General features: G+C 37.7%; 2 protein-coding genes across 4 annotated transcripts in view; one reads left to right on the top strand and one right to left on the bottom strand.

Annotated features, from left to right (window-relative positions):
• Positions 1–473: 473 nt before the first annotated feature.
• Cyt-c1 (Cytochrome c1) overlaps positions 474–18,243 on the bottom strand; it is a 294,412-nt gene continuing 276,642 nt past the window's right edge. Inside the window, exons 2-8 of one of the 2 annotated variants that reach the window (XM_069502981.1) lie at positions 7,219–7,321; positions 6,860–6,910; positions 5,895–6,043; positions 4,353–4,479; positions 2,927–3,044; positions 1,335–1,516; positions 474–1,104 (exon numbers count right to left, since the gene is read on the bottom strand). In XM_069502981.1, coding sequence (XP_069359082.1) covers positions 874–1,104; positions 1,335–1,516; positions 2,927–3,044; positions 4,353–4,479; positions 5,895–6,043; positions 6,860–6,910; positions 7,219–7,287 — 927 coding nt within the window. In that variant the 5' untranslated portion in view covers positions 7,288–7,321 and the 3' untranslated portion in view covers positions 474–873. Of the gene's footprint in view, positions 1,105–1,334; positions 1,517–2,926; positions 3,045–4,352; positions 4,480–5,894; positions 6,044–6,859; positions 6,911–7,218; positions 7,341–18,243 lie in introns of those variants that run through there. The other variant, XM_034975393.2, reaches the window with a different exon arrangement.
• On the top strand, positions 9,186–17,824 carry LOC117988254 (protein arginine N-methyltransferase 7-like). Of its 2 annotated transcripts, none has more exons than XM_034975376.2 (10): positions 9,186–9,373; positions 9,475–9,716; positions 10,416–10,661; positions 11,467–11,645; positions 11,925–12,150; positions 12,479–13,100; positions 13,348–13,501; positions 14,514–14,662; positions 15,236–15,395; positions 17,656–17,824. In XM_034975376.2, the coding sequence occupies exons 1-10, from the start codon at positions 9,327–9,329 to the stop codon at positions 17,764–17,766; spliced, it is 2,136 nt and encodes a 711-aa protein (XP_034831267.1). In that variant the 5' UTR covers positions 9,186–9,326; the 3' UTR covers positions 17,767–17,824. The 2 variants fall into 2 exon arrangements, with proteins under 2 accessions (XP_034831267.1, XP_069358931.1); XM_069502830.1 differs by having other exon boundaries at positions 9,244–9,379.

The following is an 18,243-nucleotide window of genomic DNA, read 5'->3' as shown; positions in this document are numbered from 1 at the left end:
TGCCGTAGATAGAGTAATAAAGGTAGATGCAGGAACGTTTGCTTTCTCATTCGCACTAAAAAGAGAGCACAGATTAAGTTACTAATGTGATAAACAGAGACGCAGCTAATCTATTTTTTGTCCCTTATCGTGTAACTGGTTTTTTCAAGAATACATACAACTTACATACAAGAAGTTGCAAAACAAACTGAGAATTCGTGGCGTAATTGTATTTCTCATGAGTTATTTACTTGTTTTCACATAAAAAACGTTTAATACAAATATTGTTGATCGGTTAATACAAATATTGACTACTAAATGGTAATAAATTGTCGTGTTATTCATCATTACGTCGTGCTCAGAACAAAACCCGAAACTTCAGTCTAGTGCTAACGTCACTAAAATGGCGGCCACGTGCATTAGCAAATTGCGGGACTTATACCCGATATCTACATTAAAATATATGATGGTCAAAAATTAAATTAAAACACCACTTCCACGATTTTCAGTACTTCGTTTATTGAACTGTACACCAATCCATCATAATGACGAACTCCACATAACAGGCACAGTTTACAAAATAATTGATATAATTTCACGACCAGGCCGAGCCACATTCATTTTCACGCCACGTTATACGTTAGTTAATATTAGATAAATTATTAACATTAAAAATACCACCTCGCTATAGTTAGCGATTAACTCACTAGCCAGGCTTTGATTGGTAACGGTTAAAGCGTTGAACACTTCACAAGATTCCTGGGAAAGAAAAAGATGCCGCAAAAAAGAAATAAATTATTTTAATCATAACAATTAATAACATGATGATGTCCACCTATCGGAAAAAAAATTGTCTAAATTGTACGTAATAAGTAATCACACTACTATACTGGTTTATTTCTTAGATACAGGTTTGAAGGCTAGCTTTCTGGACTTGATCGAAGACCACTTGTGTCGTTTGTAGTAGTAGACGACTGCGGCCAGCATTGAGAACATGCCGATGGCTTTGATGGTCATGAGCCTGCGGTCGTCCAGTTCGGGCTCGGAGCACCACCTCAGGAAAGTGGCCACGTCTTTGGCCAGTTGTGACACGGTGGCAGGAGTTCCATCGCTGTACTCTGCAGCCTGAGGGAAAAATAAATATTTATTATTTGAGGACTTCTCATACTGCATGCAGGTAATTAATGCTCTGCTTTTCTCACAGAGAATTTAACTCTTCGAGTACGCATATACAAGGTATTGCATGAAACAATGGCGGGGGACCGCTCGGTCAATTAGAATGTACATATTTTTATCATACAGAAGATACTTGTACCTATGTTCTTTAAACAATAAACAATTAATTTATTACATACCTCGTCGAACAGTGCTTGTGCCATAGAGATGGCACCGCCGGGGAAGTACGGGTTGTAGTTTTGCCCCTCCCGCAGCACGACGCCGGCGGGCGGGTCCACGTAGCCCGTCAGTAGAGCAAAGATGTAGTCCTCGCCACCCTTGCGACCCAACACGATGAGAGACAAGTCCGGTGGGTATGCACCTATACGAACACAGTATTATTTACGACAAGCAGTGGCGTGCAGGTCATAGAGGCATAAATGCACTGCTTACCCTAGTTGTAATTTAGCTCAATGCAAATTTTACATTATGACCTGCCAGTAAACAGGTTCCTGCCTAACTAATGCCTACCCTGGCTTCAAACCCTGTGCACGCCACTGACGACAAGATAAGGACGAAACTCTTTGGTTTTCTAGACAAAAAATTGTCTATATCACAGCCTCAGGACGCAAGCTATCTCTGTACCAAAGGACCATGGGCATTTTTGTACAAACTCTGGCCATAGATAGATAACCAATAGAGTATGTTAGTTTATTGCTTATAATCTAGAATTACTGTTACACAATAGTTTATCTCATGGAACCACGTACAGTCAGGGACAAAATTTTCAAAATACAAAATTCCATTAATTTATTCAAAATAGGTAATAAATTACTCTTTTTGATTTTCAGTTGTTGGATTTGTAAGATATAGTGGTGATAATTATTACGCAACATAAAAAGTTATATATTTTGTGCCGATTTTTTTGTGAAAAATTCAATCAACAATGGAGAAGTTCATGTTATGCTGCACTTTTGGTCAGCTTAGCACTTGGGTAATTAACCTTGAATGATACCTTAGCAGAACCTGTGCAGTGTGGTACGCGGAAAAACCGAGCTCGATTTCATGCAATACAAGTTGCAACATTGTTCTTCTCAGGTATATGGGCGTACGAACAAAAAAGATTCATGACGTCAGTGAAAACATTATTTGAGACCCTTCATATATTAAAAGTTCCTACATTTTACTGGTGGCAGGCTTCGGCCGTGGCTAGCTGTCACCCTACCGGCAAAGCCGTAACGACAAGCGATTTAGCGTTCTGGTACAATGCCGTGTAGAAATAGAAACCAAAGGGATATGGGTTTAATAAAAATTGCCATATCCCTTCCAGGTTAGCCCGCCTCCATCTTAGATTGCACCATCACTTAAAACCAGGTGAGATAGCAGTCAATGTGGCTAATTCCTTTGTACACAATCTCTAAACTAAACTAAAATATCACGTCTAAATCTATTGCTATCCCTTTCATAATGTTGCTTGCGGAAAAGGAAAGCACTAGATTTAGACCTGTTAATTTAGTTTAGTTTAGAGATTGTGTACTAGAGAATCGGCCCCAATGGCTAACTAGTATCTGAATAAAAAAAATTAAAAAAAGTTACAGACAGTTACCTCATTATAAAGGCGGGTGGGTATTGGTGAATATACAATAATACATACCTAAATATGTGTACGTTTTTGAAGCAAAATTATTACATGGATGTTTGGACTCCCTTTGGTAATCACTTAACTGCCCCGTCTTCGTGTTTGTTCATTATTAATAATTTATGTAAAAAAAAAAGTTAGAAGCTTTGTTACCATTGTTGGCAGCTCGGGCAGCGTTTTCGTTGGGGTATGGAGATGGGAAGTAATCAGAGAGCTTGCCCGGCCTCTCAAAGTAGTTGCCCTCTTCATCAGGACCATCCTTCACCATTACCTGGAAATTGTGTGTTAAGTTTATGTTTTTAGTCAGAAATTATGGATTCAAATTTAAAAGTGCCATAGATTACAGCCTTTTCAACGGACCAATCAGATTAGTTATAGATGTGATAATGGCGATGATGCCTAGGTTAAAAAAAATTATTTCTTCATCATGATCAACCCATCGCCGGCTCACTACAGAGCATGGGTCTCCTCTCAGAGTGAGAAGGGTTTTGGTCATAGTCTACCACGCTGGCCATGTGCGGATTGGTAGACTTCACGCGCCTTTGAGAACATTATGGAGAACTCTCAGGCATGCAGGTTTTCTCACGATGTTTTCCTTCACCGTTAAAGCAAATGATATTTAATCAATTAAAACACACATAACTCCGAAAAGTTAGAGGTGCGTGCCCAGGATCGAACCTCCGATTTCCGATTAGAAGGCGGTCGTCCTAACCACTAGGCTATCACAGCTTCAATTCAATTATTTCTTAATAATCATTAAATAAAGGTTCTTCCAAAATTCGTAAAATCCTCATTTGCTGCTAGTTTTAAGCTAACCATTTTAAATTATCGATTCAACTAAAAAAGTACGTCAAATGTGTATGACGTCACATCTGTGTATTTCAACAAGCTCCCATACTAGCGAGTGTTTTGACGTTTGATAAAAAGTCGCTGAATTGACTAGTAGTCATCATCTCTATTTTAGAGCTAGCGCGTGAAGAATTTCCATACACGCGCGCACTGCGGAATTAATTCCGCACCAGATTTTCATACATTTAAATTCAAAGGAGGATGGCAGATCCTGACCCACCAATTTACACACAATATAAATTGATGATTATCCTATTGATCCTAGTATTAAATAAACACTTAAAAATTAAAAATTGTGATTTTAAACTTGCGGATGTTTTTATTAGTTTCACAATATTATAGGTAAATTGCATATTACCTAGAATCATTGTGACTTAATCTTAGATTTCATGAAAAACCGCAAGTTCTAGAGGTGTTAAATCCTATGTTTAGTTATCAGTAATGAAACAGCAACAAAATGTTGCATGAAGCATACGTGTAAACGACTTTTATATAATAAAATGGGTTACGGTTCTATAGAAAATCTGTCATTGTACTTTACGGGTTTTAAAACGCACCGCAATTCGCCGTACCGTGGTGCGCGCTAGCTTTTACAAAACATCTATTAATAAATAGATAATTTGACTGAGCACATTTCTCTTCTGTTCTCCTTAAGTTGATACTACACCTTAGGATTACACAGTCTAATTAATTTTGGAAATCAAGCTTTGAAAATGAGTCCTTGTCTTACCTCAGCCGCCTCAGCCTTGGCCTGATCCTCGGTGTGGGTGACGTTGACCAAGTTGCGGAAGGCAATGTACTGCAGCGAATGACACGCCTTGCACACTTGCTTGTATACTTCATACCCTCGCCTCACGCTGCAAAACGAAATTTAATAAAATCTCCTTTTCTTCACTGTATTCCTCATTGCTGAGGGTTGTAACCACTTTCCATTCGCATAAGGGTATGGTTTTTGTGGGATAACTATGCAGAGTGCTCCCAAATCTTTACACATACAACTTGACTTATGAGTATGATTTTGACTGTAGATGTAACAAATTATATCAGGTCGATTTCGTAAAACCGGCATCAATCATTAATACAATCTCGATTGTTGTGATTGGCTGAATTTGGGCGATTCTTGTTGCAACAATGCATTATAGCGAACAACCGTCAACCAAACAGGTGATTGCGATCGCGACATTGTATTGTAGCTGTTATTCTACCGCAATCGAACAGTAGATGTGATACTGATGGTGATAACTAACTGTTTAATGTGCCCTTCGAGGTATTGAGGATATGATAGTCAAATTTGTACATCCAAAAACAAAAAGGTCATGTCACCCATTCAGTTACTAGAGTTGGGAAAATGTTGCTTACTCAGTGCATTGTATAATATGCACTATTGTAACAACCACACATTAATTTATTTTTAAATTAATATCCTTCCTTATATCAAACATGATATTTTATTCTACAAGCAGGAAAATCATTATTTTGTCATGTCATGTGCAGTGATATCGAATATCGCTATATATAATAATCGATACTTATAATAAAAGTGTAGCAGTTCTAATTCTGTACATTGAAGATATGTATTTTGATTTTTTTTTGGAGGGCACTCTATAATCGTTACTGAACCCAAAATTGCACTTTTCATTTTTCATTTTCATTCATTTTGGTTTTTTTTTCATTTTTATATATCTGTCTGCATCAAGGCCTGGCATCACGCCGAAACAACTGAATGAATTCAAATGAAACTTGGCATGATTTTAAGTCATACTATGAGGAAGGACATAGGATACTTTTTATCCCTTACCCCTATCCCCTAAAAGTCCATTCAATGACTGATTGCAGATAGCTTTGAAATATCAAAAAAAGTTTTCATCCCGAAATGCAGCATGGTTCCCTTGGGAGAGGGGATGAAAATCAAGCATATTACACAATTGAAGATTATCTAATAAAAGAGCGTGGATTTGACCTGCAGCTCATTCCAACAACGCGCGGGACTGCAAATACTTTTTAAACATGGCATAATATTGTATATTAAATCTTTGAAAAAAGCAATTGCCGAATTTCATGCTGGTTCTTCTTGGTAGGAAAGGCATTCCGAACCAGTGGTAGATGCATTTAACGATCCTATGAAACATAGAATGTATAAAGGCGGAAGTTCTCAATTCGGACCGTTTTGTTCATGTAGGTATGCACACCATAGGCTGTATAGTAAGTTTTATAAGGATGTCTAAACAAAATTTTGGCAATTTTAACACTAAAACAAGCATTAATTTCTCACCTAGCATGGTCAAGTGACTTGAACCACCCATCATGGCTCCAGGGCTGGTGGTAGGGATGTGCCTCTGTGCCTGAGGCCTGCACTGACTGTTCCAGGGCAAAAAGCAGGGCCCCCACACCACCCCCTACTACACCTAATGTGGATAACCACTAGAATATAAAAAAAACGATGTTAATCCATTAGGGTTGCAAAAAAACTTAACTCTCAGGCATGCAGGTTTCCCCACGATGTTTTCCTTCACCGTTAAAGCAAGTAATATTTAATTAATTAAAACGCACATAACTCCGATAAGTTAGAGGTACGTGCCTGGGATCGAACCCCCGACCTCCGATTAGCAGGCGGACGTCCTAACCACTAGGCTATCATAGCTTCCTGTGATAGCCTATTTAAATCTATCTGTCTGTAACCTATCTGTTTAAATAATATTGACAAAACTTGGGCCTAAGATAACTTGCAGCAATAGATAGATGGGCATAGGCTACTTTTTATCCTAGAAAAGAGAGTTCCTACAGGATATTTATCAACCTAAATCCACAAAGTCTATGTCAGTTTATAATTTGTTTTTATTGATTTATTGATAAATATGATATTTAATTTGTACCTATGTCTAAGACGTGAAAAACAAATAAAACTAAATGTATGCAATTTCCATTTTGATCAAAAAACATAGTCTTAAAAGTTTGAATTTGATTCAAGCACTTTAATGCACAAAAAATAAAAAGATAAGTAAGTTACTTAAAATACAATTATTAAAACATGAATAAAAGCCAGCACAAGATATTTATTTATTGAAATATAAATTAATTAGTTAATGTCTGTTATTTAAGCTTTGGGTTCAATTAGGCATTATTGCCTTATCAAACAAAACTTTAAAACAAAAGAAATATTGGGAAGTGGCATTGGGTGATTATGATTAGGTACCTAAAAACTAAAAAGGTATCATAAATTCATGCCCTCATACTTACCAATTTTCTGTTTCTCGTCCATCCCTTAGCACTGGTGGACAGCTGACAGACCTGTAAGGGACGGGTTTAACGTTAATTTTCTCTATACTTATTACATAATGTTTAGAAGGTTATAACTTCGCCCTGCAATTTTTTTATGATACTAAGCGAGAATCTTGCTGCCTTGTATCTTTCACTCACACTTTTCTAAAATAACCACGATATAAACTAAAAGAAAAGTCCAAATTTAACAAATTACACCACTTTTTCCTCTGAACTGCAACTTTTATAAACGTCATTTTATTTATCGAGGGTGCACTTGATAACAGCTGATATGATAAAATGATACTGTAATTAACTTTTATACTTCTAGGCAATACCTGGGGTGCAACTATTCCATAATTTTTCAAAAGTCGTGCCCCACAAATCCTGCCTACGGCGGCCGCCATGATAGTATGATAGTAAAATCGAAAACGTCGAAAAGTCGAAAACGTCGTATGAAAGAAGAATCAACTGTCAAGTAGATTGTCAACAACTGACAAGAGCCCATAGAGAAAAGGCATAAATAGAGATCTATCTCTATGTATTCATCCAACATTCAAAGCATAGGGGTGCAACTCTAGAACATTAAAAAATCGCAAATTGAAAATCGCTTGTGGTGCCATCTAAGCGCGAGCACGACTAAACAAATAGAGAACAGTTTACAAAAGACGTCAATAGATGGCGGGCACATTGGTGTAATTTTAATGACATTAATAAATTATAACCAAGTTTTCATGTTTTCGTGTGCTGTAGTAAATATTTATATTTCTGTTAAATTTATCTGACCCTGCTTTAATAACAGGACTCTGTAGTCTGTATTTCCTTTCACCACCTCGATAACTATATTCTAAGGATTGATTTAGTGACTCGATTTATGCCTGAACGATTGACCACGGCTACGGATTACGGACTTGTTTTTGCTTTGTGAAATGATTTTTCTGTGAATATATTATTTGTGCAGAAAAATGCCACGGAGATCTCGATGTGTGTCTGGATGTGACTAATTCGGTAAGTATAAAATCAGCTTACTCGTAATCTAACTCAAAATTACTTCAATGAGTCAAACTCTATGCACCATTAAGGCACCATTAGCACATTAGGTATTTTATCATGATACTAGGTATATAGTTCCTGCGATTTCGTCCGCTCGAAAAAACTATTTTAGAAATCCCGTGAGAAGTCCAATTTTCCGGGATAAATGTGGCCTACAAGTTACAACCGTCTGATGCAAGCTATCTCTGTACCAAACAGATGATGACCACCACTTTGTCTAGGTGGATTTAGGATTTTTGGGAATCCCATGGTAACTGTTTGAGTTTTCCGTGACAAAAGAAGCCTATGTCCTTTCCTGGATGCAAGTTATCTCTGTACTAACTTTCATCATAAACGGTTACACAAATTTACTGTAAAAAGTTAGCATACAGACAGGTTGACACACTTTTGCATTTATCATATTGCTATGGATTATTAACTACTAATTCTGTAAATTTTTTGTTTTGTAATTAAGTGTACTTACAACATTTGTTTTGAACTTTATTGACTAAGTTATTTTTATATTATAGGTATCAGCTATCAACTAATTAAGTACAATAAGTAAGTATAGACTAATGCATATTTTATGTTATTACTTTTTCAGATGTTTGCATGGCTTTCCAAAACCTGGCTACTCCTCTCCATGAAACCATTTAAACAATGAAAAGAGATAGTAGGACAACATTTAGAAAGCAAGACTGATAATGAAATAATATATAGTTACGAATTATCAAATTTGCAATCACCAGTTTGAAGATCGTTGAAATACACCAGTTGTGGTAGTAATATGAAAGTTATGAAAAGTAAATAACCAAAAATTTTGGATTTGAGCGTTACCTATTTCACAATCTCGTGGGTCTTGAATTTGGGTATGTATTTTATGTACCTAGTTACGAATTTATGAAAATAAAATATTTTACAAACCCTTAAAACCTTTTTATTTCTATAGTGTTTTATAATTTAGTATCTTAAAGAGTCAGTCTTGTAATGTATATTTTTAAACATGTTTTAAACAAACGTTAATGGAATTATTGATGTTTTTTTAAAACATGTTCAAAAATATAAAATATTCTAGTAAAGTACATTTAAATAGCATTTAAATTTTCGCGCTCTCGCACGCCTTGCGCGCTTTTAGTGCCCTCTAGATGTGAGCACACGCGTAACTTTGAAAAAGAAATCTTGAGTCGCACATCTATCTCTAGTATATAGTAGATAATCTATGATTCAAAGTGTGATCCACAGAGTACATTGAATATATCCCCAAGGAGAGAGGTCACACTCACAGTGGGTCACAGAATCACAGACACAGAATCTGAAATTAGATTCAGAATCAATTTTATAAAAAATAAAACATGGCAGATTGTAATTTTAATGTAAATAATAAATTTAAATGGCATTAATACTTCAAATATAGATGCGTATTACAGTTCTTCAAAGGATCCGCAGTTTTTTATTAGTAAGGTAAATGTTATTCTAACCTCCAACCGGTCTTTTTCTTTAACAAGTGTTTTTTAATTAGACGAAGATTCATGAGTAAATATGATGATGATTCGTGGTTTCAGATTGGAAAGCAGTTCAGTGACATCAAAAATGCAAGTATTCACACAGAAGAGAAATCCGATAACTGGCAGTACAGAATGGGACGTGCAACATGAAGACTACGATTTTCATCAGGAGATCGCCCGGTCGGCGTTTGCGGATATGCTACACGATACAGAGAGGAATAAGAAGTACCACAGGGCTCTGCAACTGGCGATAGAAAAGATGCATGAAGCTGGGAAGAAGGCTAACGTTTTGGATATAGGTAACCACTAACCACTGAAAAAAATAAAGCGAAGGTTGCTTTATTTTTTTTAAATAGTAAAGTTTTACTGAGAGAACTGTATAATTATGGTCTTCATCAGCAAGTTACTATTTCAATCGTATACCTTGAAACAACTAACCTACAGGAATAAAAGTTTTCATTTTTTAACATTTTTAGCTAACTCGCATCAGCTTTTTAGTGGAATTCCTGAAAATCATTTCTTAGTGAGGGTTATAAAAAAAAAACCGCCCAAGTGCGAGTCAGGCTCGCGCAACGAGCGTTCCGTACTACAGTCGTATTTTTTCGACATTTTCCACAATAATTAAAAACAAAAATAATTAAAAATATGATACCCCACTTGATATAGTTATCTTACTTCGAAAATTGAAAATAGTAATTATAAGTTCATGACCACATTTTTTTTTTGTAACCACAAATTCACGGTTTTCAGATTTTGCCCCGAATGTCAGCTATAAGACCTACCTTCCTGCCAAATTTCATGATTCTAGGTCAACGACCTAGAACCCCTAGAAGTACCCTGTAGGTTTCTCGACAGACCGACAGACAGACAGACAACAAAGTGATCCTATAAGGGTTCCGTTTTTCGTTTTGAGGTACTGAACCCTAAAAATACGAATATAGTACGGAACTCTCGGTGCGCGAGTCTGACTCACAATTGGCCGATATTTTCTTTTCAAGGTACTGGCACAGGTTTGCTCTCTATCATGGCGGCGAGATGTGGTGCTGACACAGTCACAGCCTGTGAGGCATTCAAGCCCATGGCAGAATGCTGCTTGAAGATCCTCCAGAGGAACGGCGTGGCGGACAAAATCACTGTCATACCAAAGAGGTCCACTGATATGACAGTGGGCGAGGATGGGGATATGAAAGAGAAAGCTAATATTTTAGTGACAGAAGTGTTTGACACTGAATTGATTGGCGAAGGTAGTTTTAACTTTCATTAATAAAAATGATTTGATATAATATATGACCTGAAGAAGGTGGTGGGGAGCGGTTGGATGAGGAAGGTGGAGGGCCGTGTTTGGTGGCGCGCTCTTGCATAGGCCTATGTCCAGCAGTGGATGCGAGCAGGCTGATAGATTGGATTGATTGAATTAGATATATATTATGTGATAGCCTAGTGGCTAAAATGTCCGCCTCCTAATCGGAAGTAGGGGGTTTGATCCTGGCCATGCATTTGTAACTTTTCGAAGCTATGTACGTTTTAAGTAATTAAATATCACTTGCTTTAACGGTGAAGGAAAACATCGTGAGGAAACCTGCATGCCTGAGGAAACGGTGAAGGAAACATCGTGAGGAAACCTGCCTCCATAATGTTCTCAAATTTCTACCACGATGACCATCTTGATAGAGTAAGATAGGTACTGTTTAATAAAATGACTGAAAGTTTTAGTGTTTAAACTATCGTGAGTGATTTCCATTACACATGTATGGCAAAATGACTTTACAGCGATTACGCACTGCACTTTCGTCATTCGAGTTCTATCCGTCACCGTGAGAATACCAGCGATTATCTACGACATATGTCATAAGCTACCATACAAAACAAAAAGGAACGTATTTTCACGGACTCGGATCGGATGCAGTGCGTAACCGCTCTTACTCTGAGACAGTCTCAACCGCGACGCGTGCGCGAACTGAGTCCCTGTGAAAAAGGAACTAGTCGAGCTAACGTCGACGAAATACGTGAGTAAAGCCGTTTCATACATGTTTAAAATTTTTCTTCTAGGGGCTCTCTCGACATTTTCTCATGCACACAAGTACCTTCTGGAAGAAGACTGCATAGTGGTCCCAGACTCGGCCGTGATCTACGCACAGGTTGTGGAGTGCCCCATGCTGCAGAAGTGGAATAAACTAAACGATCTGGCTGATGAAGACCTGGAAATTATATTGAGGACTCCTCAAAAAGTAATTAGGAAATCACTATTATTATTAACGGTCAACGGGAAGTACCTTATAGGTTTCTTGACAGACACGACAGACAGACAACGAATTGATTGAAAGGGTTCCTTTTTTCATCTTGAGGTACGGAACCCTAAAAATAAAATTAATACTGATTTTTAGGGTTCTGTACCGCAAAAGGAAAAAAGCTGCCCTTTGAGGTACGGAACCCTAAAAACCCTAATACGGAACCCTTAAAATAAAATTAAAACTGATTTTTTTCTATTGAAAAAAATACTTTTCCAGATGAAAGAATGCGCCGGTTCAGCGGCAGTCCACGATGTTCAGTTATCACAGTTACCTCGACATGCGTTCAGGGAGTTATCAGACCAGATCCCTGTGTTCTACTACGACTGGTCAGGACGCTCACCCATAGACATGAAGAGAACTGTCAAGCAAGAGTTCACTGTGAGCAATACCGGACAAGCTCAGATGGTGTTCATGTGGTGGGAGCTTAATATGGATCCTGAAGGTATTGATTTTGGTACAGTACTACCACTTTTTAGGGTTCCGTACCCCCAAAAGAAAAAAGGAACCCTTATTGGATCACTTTGTGTTCTGTCTGTCTGTCTGTCTGTCTGTCTGTCCGTCCGTCTGTCTGTCAAAAAACGTACAGGATACTTCCCGTTGATCTAGAATCATGAAATTTGGCAGGAAGGTAGGTTTTATAGCTGACATTAGGGGAAAAATCTAAAAACCGTAAATTTGTGGTTAAATTAGGTTACGTTTTTAACCGACTTCAAACAAGGAGGAGGTTCTCAATTAGTCGGAATCTTATTTAATTATTTCATATATTTTAGGTAAAATATGCCTAAGTTGTGCCCCTTGGTGGACACACCCTGACGCTGACCTCTCATCGGAAAGACCTCAGGACTCAATTCCCTGGCGTGATCATTGGATGCAAGCAGTCTACTACCTTCCACAAGAACTTACAGTACAAAAAGATTCAGAACTATCATTAGTATCATGTCAAGATGAATATTCCCTATGGTTTTACTTGGAAGACGAGAAATCCAAGCGAAACCATTATAAACGACCCATTTGTGAATGTGGTGTCCACATGTCCATATCAAGAACTCATGTATCGTACTTAAATGATGGGAAACGGAGTAAAAAGTTGCTAGCACAATTAAAGGAGGTCTTAGTTAGAGATGCTGTAGTTTTGGATTTAAATGGCAGCAGTTTCCTTGGGTTGGCTGCAGCGAAAATGGGTGCTAATACAGTTTATATTATCGAAAATATGAATCTAAACATTGGAATTTTAAATGATTACATCAAAGAGAATGATATACAAAACGCGATTGTACTTCCTGAAGTTACAGATGAAGTTTTGGAGAAAGTGACGAATATCGTTTGCGATCTTAATTTCAGTAGTGCGATATTGCCTTGGGAGAACTTGAAAGCGGCGTATCTTTTGTACAGGTAAATAAATAAATAAATAAAAATAAAATAGCCTTTATTCTCTGATACAATAGTTATACATCTTATATTACTAACTAACCGTATTACTAATTTCTTATTTCCTATTATTTAATTATCCTATCCTACATAATTTATTCTAAAAAATTGGTAACGCCAGCAATTTACAGTTCAGGTTGTCCTCTTTGGACATAGGCTTCCTCTAGACTTCTCCATTTTTCCCTATCTAACGCCACTAATATTTGTACAGGTACAGGAGTAAATTGAAGGAGCTTGTGCCAGTTCTTCCTGAAGGCTGTGAGTTTTGGGCGATGCCGGTTGAATTTCAGGATTTACACAAAATAAGGATACCACTTGGAATGTGCGAAGGCATCGATATGTCAATATTTGATAGTCTAGTTGAGGTAATTATCTCTTGTTAATGTTGGGAAGACACAGAATAGGGGTGGTGGGTACTAGTCAAACCAGCGACTTTTTATCAAACGTCAAAACCCTCGCTTAGTAAGGGAGCTTGTCTAAATATATAAAAGGAAAAGGTGACTGACTGACTGACTGACTGACTGACTGATCTATCAACGCACAGCTCAAACTACTGGACGGATCGGGCTGAAATTTGGCATGCAGATAGCTATTATGACGTAGGCATCCGCTAAGAAAGGATTTTTGAAAATTCTACCCCTAAGGGGGTGAAATAGGGATTTCAAATTTGAGTAGTCCACGCGGACGAAGTCGCGAGCATAAGCTAGTATGAAATATGTACATAGGTGTGACGTCATACATACGTCAACATTTGCCGTAATTGGACAGAATTTTAAAGGAAATTAACAGCGGACGTAATTTTACGAATTTTGGAATTCCTAAGAAATAATTTACTAGGGTTCCGCACCTCAAAAGGAAAAAGGGCCCCTTACAGGCAACGAAGTGATCCTATAAGGGTTCCTTTTGTAACATCGTAGCCAGGTTCCTCGATGAAATGATAGACATACATAGCCCGTTTAGTAAAACGTTTATTTCTCTCGAGCACTATCAGTTATTTACCGTGACTTTATTTCGTTTACTTGTTTAGCAATTATTGATGATTCACTTTATTAGGTAATTCGTAAATTTACGGTCGTGGACCGATATTAAAACGCGTCAATACTGACAGAGCAAGACTGGGCGTTAATCCCGCTAAAAGATATTATTTATAGACGTTATGATTTTAGTATCATGACTTGTTAAAATGTTTATACTGAATTTATTCAAATCAAGACTTATATATTTTTTTATATTTAAATTTAAGTCAAATGAAGACTTTGTATTTTCTTTATTTTAGTCAAATAGCCTCAAATATTAATTTATGAAATAAAAGGCTAACACTTTTTTCCTTTTGAGGTATGGAACCTTAAAAAAAAAACAATAATACATTTTTTTTAGAGTTCTCGTGTAATAAGTGACGCGGAGATAGAAGCGCAGCCGCTGTGGGAGTACCCGTGCCGATGTCGCGGCGTGCCGAGGAAGCTGATCGACATACACTTCAAACACTTGACAGTCACTTACGCCTCTGATGGTGCGCATCCTGTTGTGTAAGTCTAGACATTTATATAAAGACTAGCTTATGCTCGCGACTTCATCCGCATGGGTTATACAAATTTCAAACCCCTATTTCAGTCCTTTAGGGGATGAATTTTCAAAAATCCTTTCTTAGCGGATGCCTACGTCATAATAGCTATCTGCATGCCAAATTTCAGCCCGATCCGTCCAGTAGTTTGAGCTGTGTGTTGATAGATCAGTCAGTCAGTCAGTCAGTCAGTCAGTCAGTCAGTCAGTCAGTCACCTTTTCCTTTTATATATTTAGACTAGCTTATGCCCGCGACTTCGTCCGCGTGGAATTAGGTTTTTAAAAATCCCGTGGGAACTCTTTGATTTTCCGGGATAAAAAGCCTATGTCATTCTCCAGGTCTTTATCTATACCCGTGCAAAAAATCACGTCAATCCGTTGCACTGTTGCGACGTGATTGAAGGACACACCAACAAACCCACAAACCAACAAACAAACATACTTTAGCATTTACAATAAGGGTACTGATTTTGAATAAACCTTTTGATTTCATTTGATTTACTGTAATTGACATCTAAATAAAATAATCCTTTTCTAGCGATTCGAAATCTGAGGGTAGTCACTCAGTAAACGGATTCGCGATATGGGCTGTTTGGATAGTGGGCGGTAAAGCAATAAGTTCCGGACCCGTGGAGTGGCCGGTCGTCGGCGACAGAGTCGACTGGGATATGCACACGCGGCAGGCTGTCAAAATACTTGTGAGTATTTGCTCTTTTATATGACGAAGAGGCGTGTGGGCAGCCATTCTCTATCAGCTATCCATTGTAAATATCGCAAATAAGACTCGATTTACGTTGGATAGAACCTATCACAACCATAGAGCAGAAACAAAGAGGAGTTGGCCTAAGCAACTGTGCACTGTGATTTTCAACTAGGTCCTGACGTCATCACTGTGGGCGGGGCCTTAGTTAGTATGCTGTCTGCGTTCGTCAGGTTCACATATATTGAGACTCGTATTATCGGTGTGTTTTCGCGTTTTTAAGAACAAAAGGATGAAGTGTTGTGTTTTATCGTGTCAAAGTTATTCAGACAGACGTTCTGATGCTATGAATGGTATCACATTTCATTTGTAAGTAATTTTATACGTAATTTCTACACTTAATGACATCTAGTGTGAGATAGCTGAACTATGTAGTGACATCAATATATCGATGTTAGGTCGCTAAGCGAGTAGTTTTGCTACTAACCCGCAGATGGAAAATTGAGAAGTGGGCGGCGTTCCACAACCCCTCACCCCGCAAAATGTCACTCGATATTTCATAGGGAAATCTTAATACAACATCTCCTCTTTGTTTCTGCTCTATGATCACAACAAATCACTGCAAAATCGCACTTAATAACACACGTGGCGCGGATGCGAGCGGATTACATCCGGAACGCGACGAAGTCGGGCCAGGGGCCGGAAAGTCGCTTATTATCACCTATTGTAGTTTTTATTAGCGCCGTCTATTAGTTGGTCACATGAACTAAATTATTGCTTGATTTACTTTACTCTATGGTCAGAGATTGCAAATGGCTGCCATTTGTGTTTTGAATCGGCATGGTGTTTTGTTTTTTTCTGTTTTGGCGAAAGGTAAATTCCGTTACTAGTACGTCGAGTCGAGTGGTTTCTTCTTCGTCTTCTCGTGAAATTAACATTTAGTGATCTGTGAGACATAATAAAAATAAAAAGTAAATCACAATCAGTGTTGTTATTCCAATGAACCTATAATAATTAAGGTGCCAATAAAAAGGTGGTCCTGTTACACTGCGTGCATTAAATAGATAAACCAAAATCACATGGATCTTTGACTTTTCAGTGTTTTATTGTTTTCAATTCACTAATAAATTAAGTATTATTGTTAAATTAATACTTGTTTTGAAACTCAATAAAACACTGTAAAGTCAAAGGTCTATTGTGGTTTTGGTTTACCTATATAATGCACGTAGTAGGTACCACCTATTTATATATAGGTATAGTAGGTATATATGTATGTAGATACCTATAGGTATGTATACAGTTACAGTTGTAGTTGACCAACTAATAGATGGTGCTAGGTTTGCATTAGGAATTTGGGTGACATTAAAATCTTATGAGAAGGCTCTCTATTTCCAGTGTATTACTTTACTCTATGAGTCGGGCTTAGATTGGCCTCACGTGCTAACCGAACCAGCAAGTGTCCATTGCCACGTGTCACAATGTCCCATTGTCAAACCACTGACAGTTTACACAGACATTTTTCCAATGTTGCCAGCCTACGCTACCGAATACGCCGAAGACAACCAAGGCTTGACGTTCCGTTGTTTACGCTGCAACATATATTATAACTAGCTGATGCCCGTGACTTCGTGTGATTTAGGTTTTTAAAAATCCTATGGAGAAGGCCTATGTCCAGCCGTGGACGGAAACGGATTGATTGATCAAAACAAACAAAGAAACCCTGCCCGTTGCACTATAATTGTCGTACCTACTCCTAGCACAAGCTTGACGCTTAGTTGGAGAGGAAAGGGAAATATTAGTCATTTAAAAACCGGCCAAGTGCGAGACAGGCTCGCGCAGCGAGGGTTCCATAGTATAGTCGTATTTTATCGACATTTTGCACGATAATTCAAAAACTATGATGCACAAAAATAAATAAAAATCTGTTTTAGAATGCATAGGTAAAGCCCTTTCATATGGTACCCCACTTGATATAGTTATCTTACTTCGAAAATTGAAAACTAATGCCAGCTAAAAGACCCACTACCTGTCAAATTTCATGATCATTTCTAGGTCAACGGGAAGTACCCTGTAGGTTTCTTGACAGACCGACAGACAGACAGACAACAAAGTGATCCTATAAGTGTTCCGTTTTTCTTTTTGAGGTACGGAACCCTAACAAGGCTAATATTCTTTAAAAAAATAAATAATTAAAAAATGGCATATTCCTCACACCTTAATAATTTAATTAAATATGTGTATCTTTTTGTTTGTTGCAGAAAACATCGAAAATCGTGAGCGACTCCGACAAATGGAGCTACCAAGTGGCTTGCGACTTAGAAAAGGGCCAATTTAACCTAAACCTCGACTGGGTCAATGAAGAATCATAAATCTGTTTATGCAACGCTTTAAACACTTATATTTGAATAAATATGTAATTTTTTTTAATGAGAATGTCTTGATTTTGGTCTCTTCTTCCATATGGAGTAAGAGCCCATGAGGGCAGATCCCTGTGTCTGGGACAATTCCCAAACACGAGGAGCGAAACGAACGCCACCAAACCACCACCATACAAACTTCACAGTCGCGAATCGTTCCTCCCTATGTTAGTGACAATGCGCATAGACATTTTCAGCTTTTATAAAATAACGAAGGTCTGGCCCTCACAGGCTCCTCATCTATAATAGCAAAAGTTGTTCCGTTAAATAAAATGTTTTAAATTTTTTTTTTTTTTCCGCATAAATTAGAAGTGATGTCCAATGTAGGGTGATGTCATAGTTCACGACACAGTCAACGAGAGATTGCGTTTTTGACGTTTCGATAGCAGATAGTAATGTGTGCGAGATGGCACACAATATTATTTTGTA

Source organism: Maniola hyperantus, chromosome 14, assembly GCF_902806685.2.
Source record: "Maniola hyperantus chromosome 14, iAphHyp1.2, whole genome shotgun sequence".
Classification (NCBI taxonomy): domain Eukaryota; kingdom Metazoa; phylum Arthropoda; class Insecta; order Lepidoptera; family Nymphalidae; genus Maniola; species Maniola hyperantus.
This window is presented reverse-complemented; position numbering and strand designations above follow the sequence as displayed.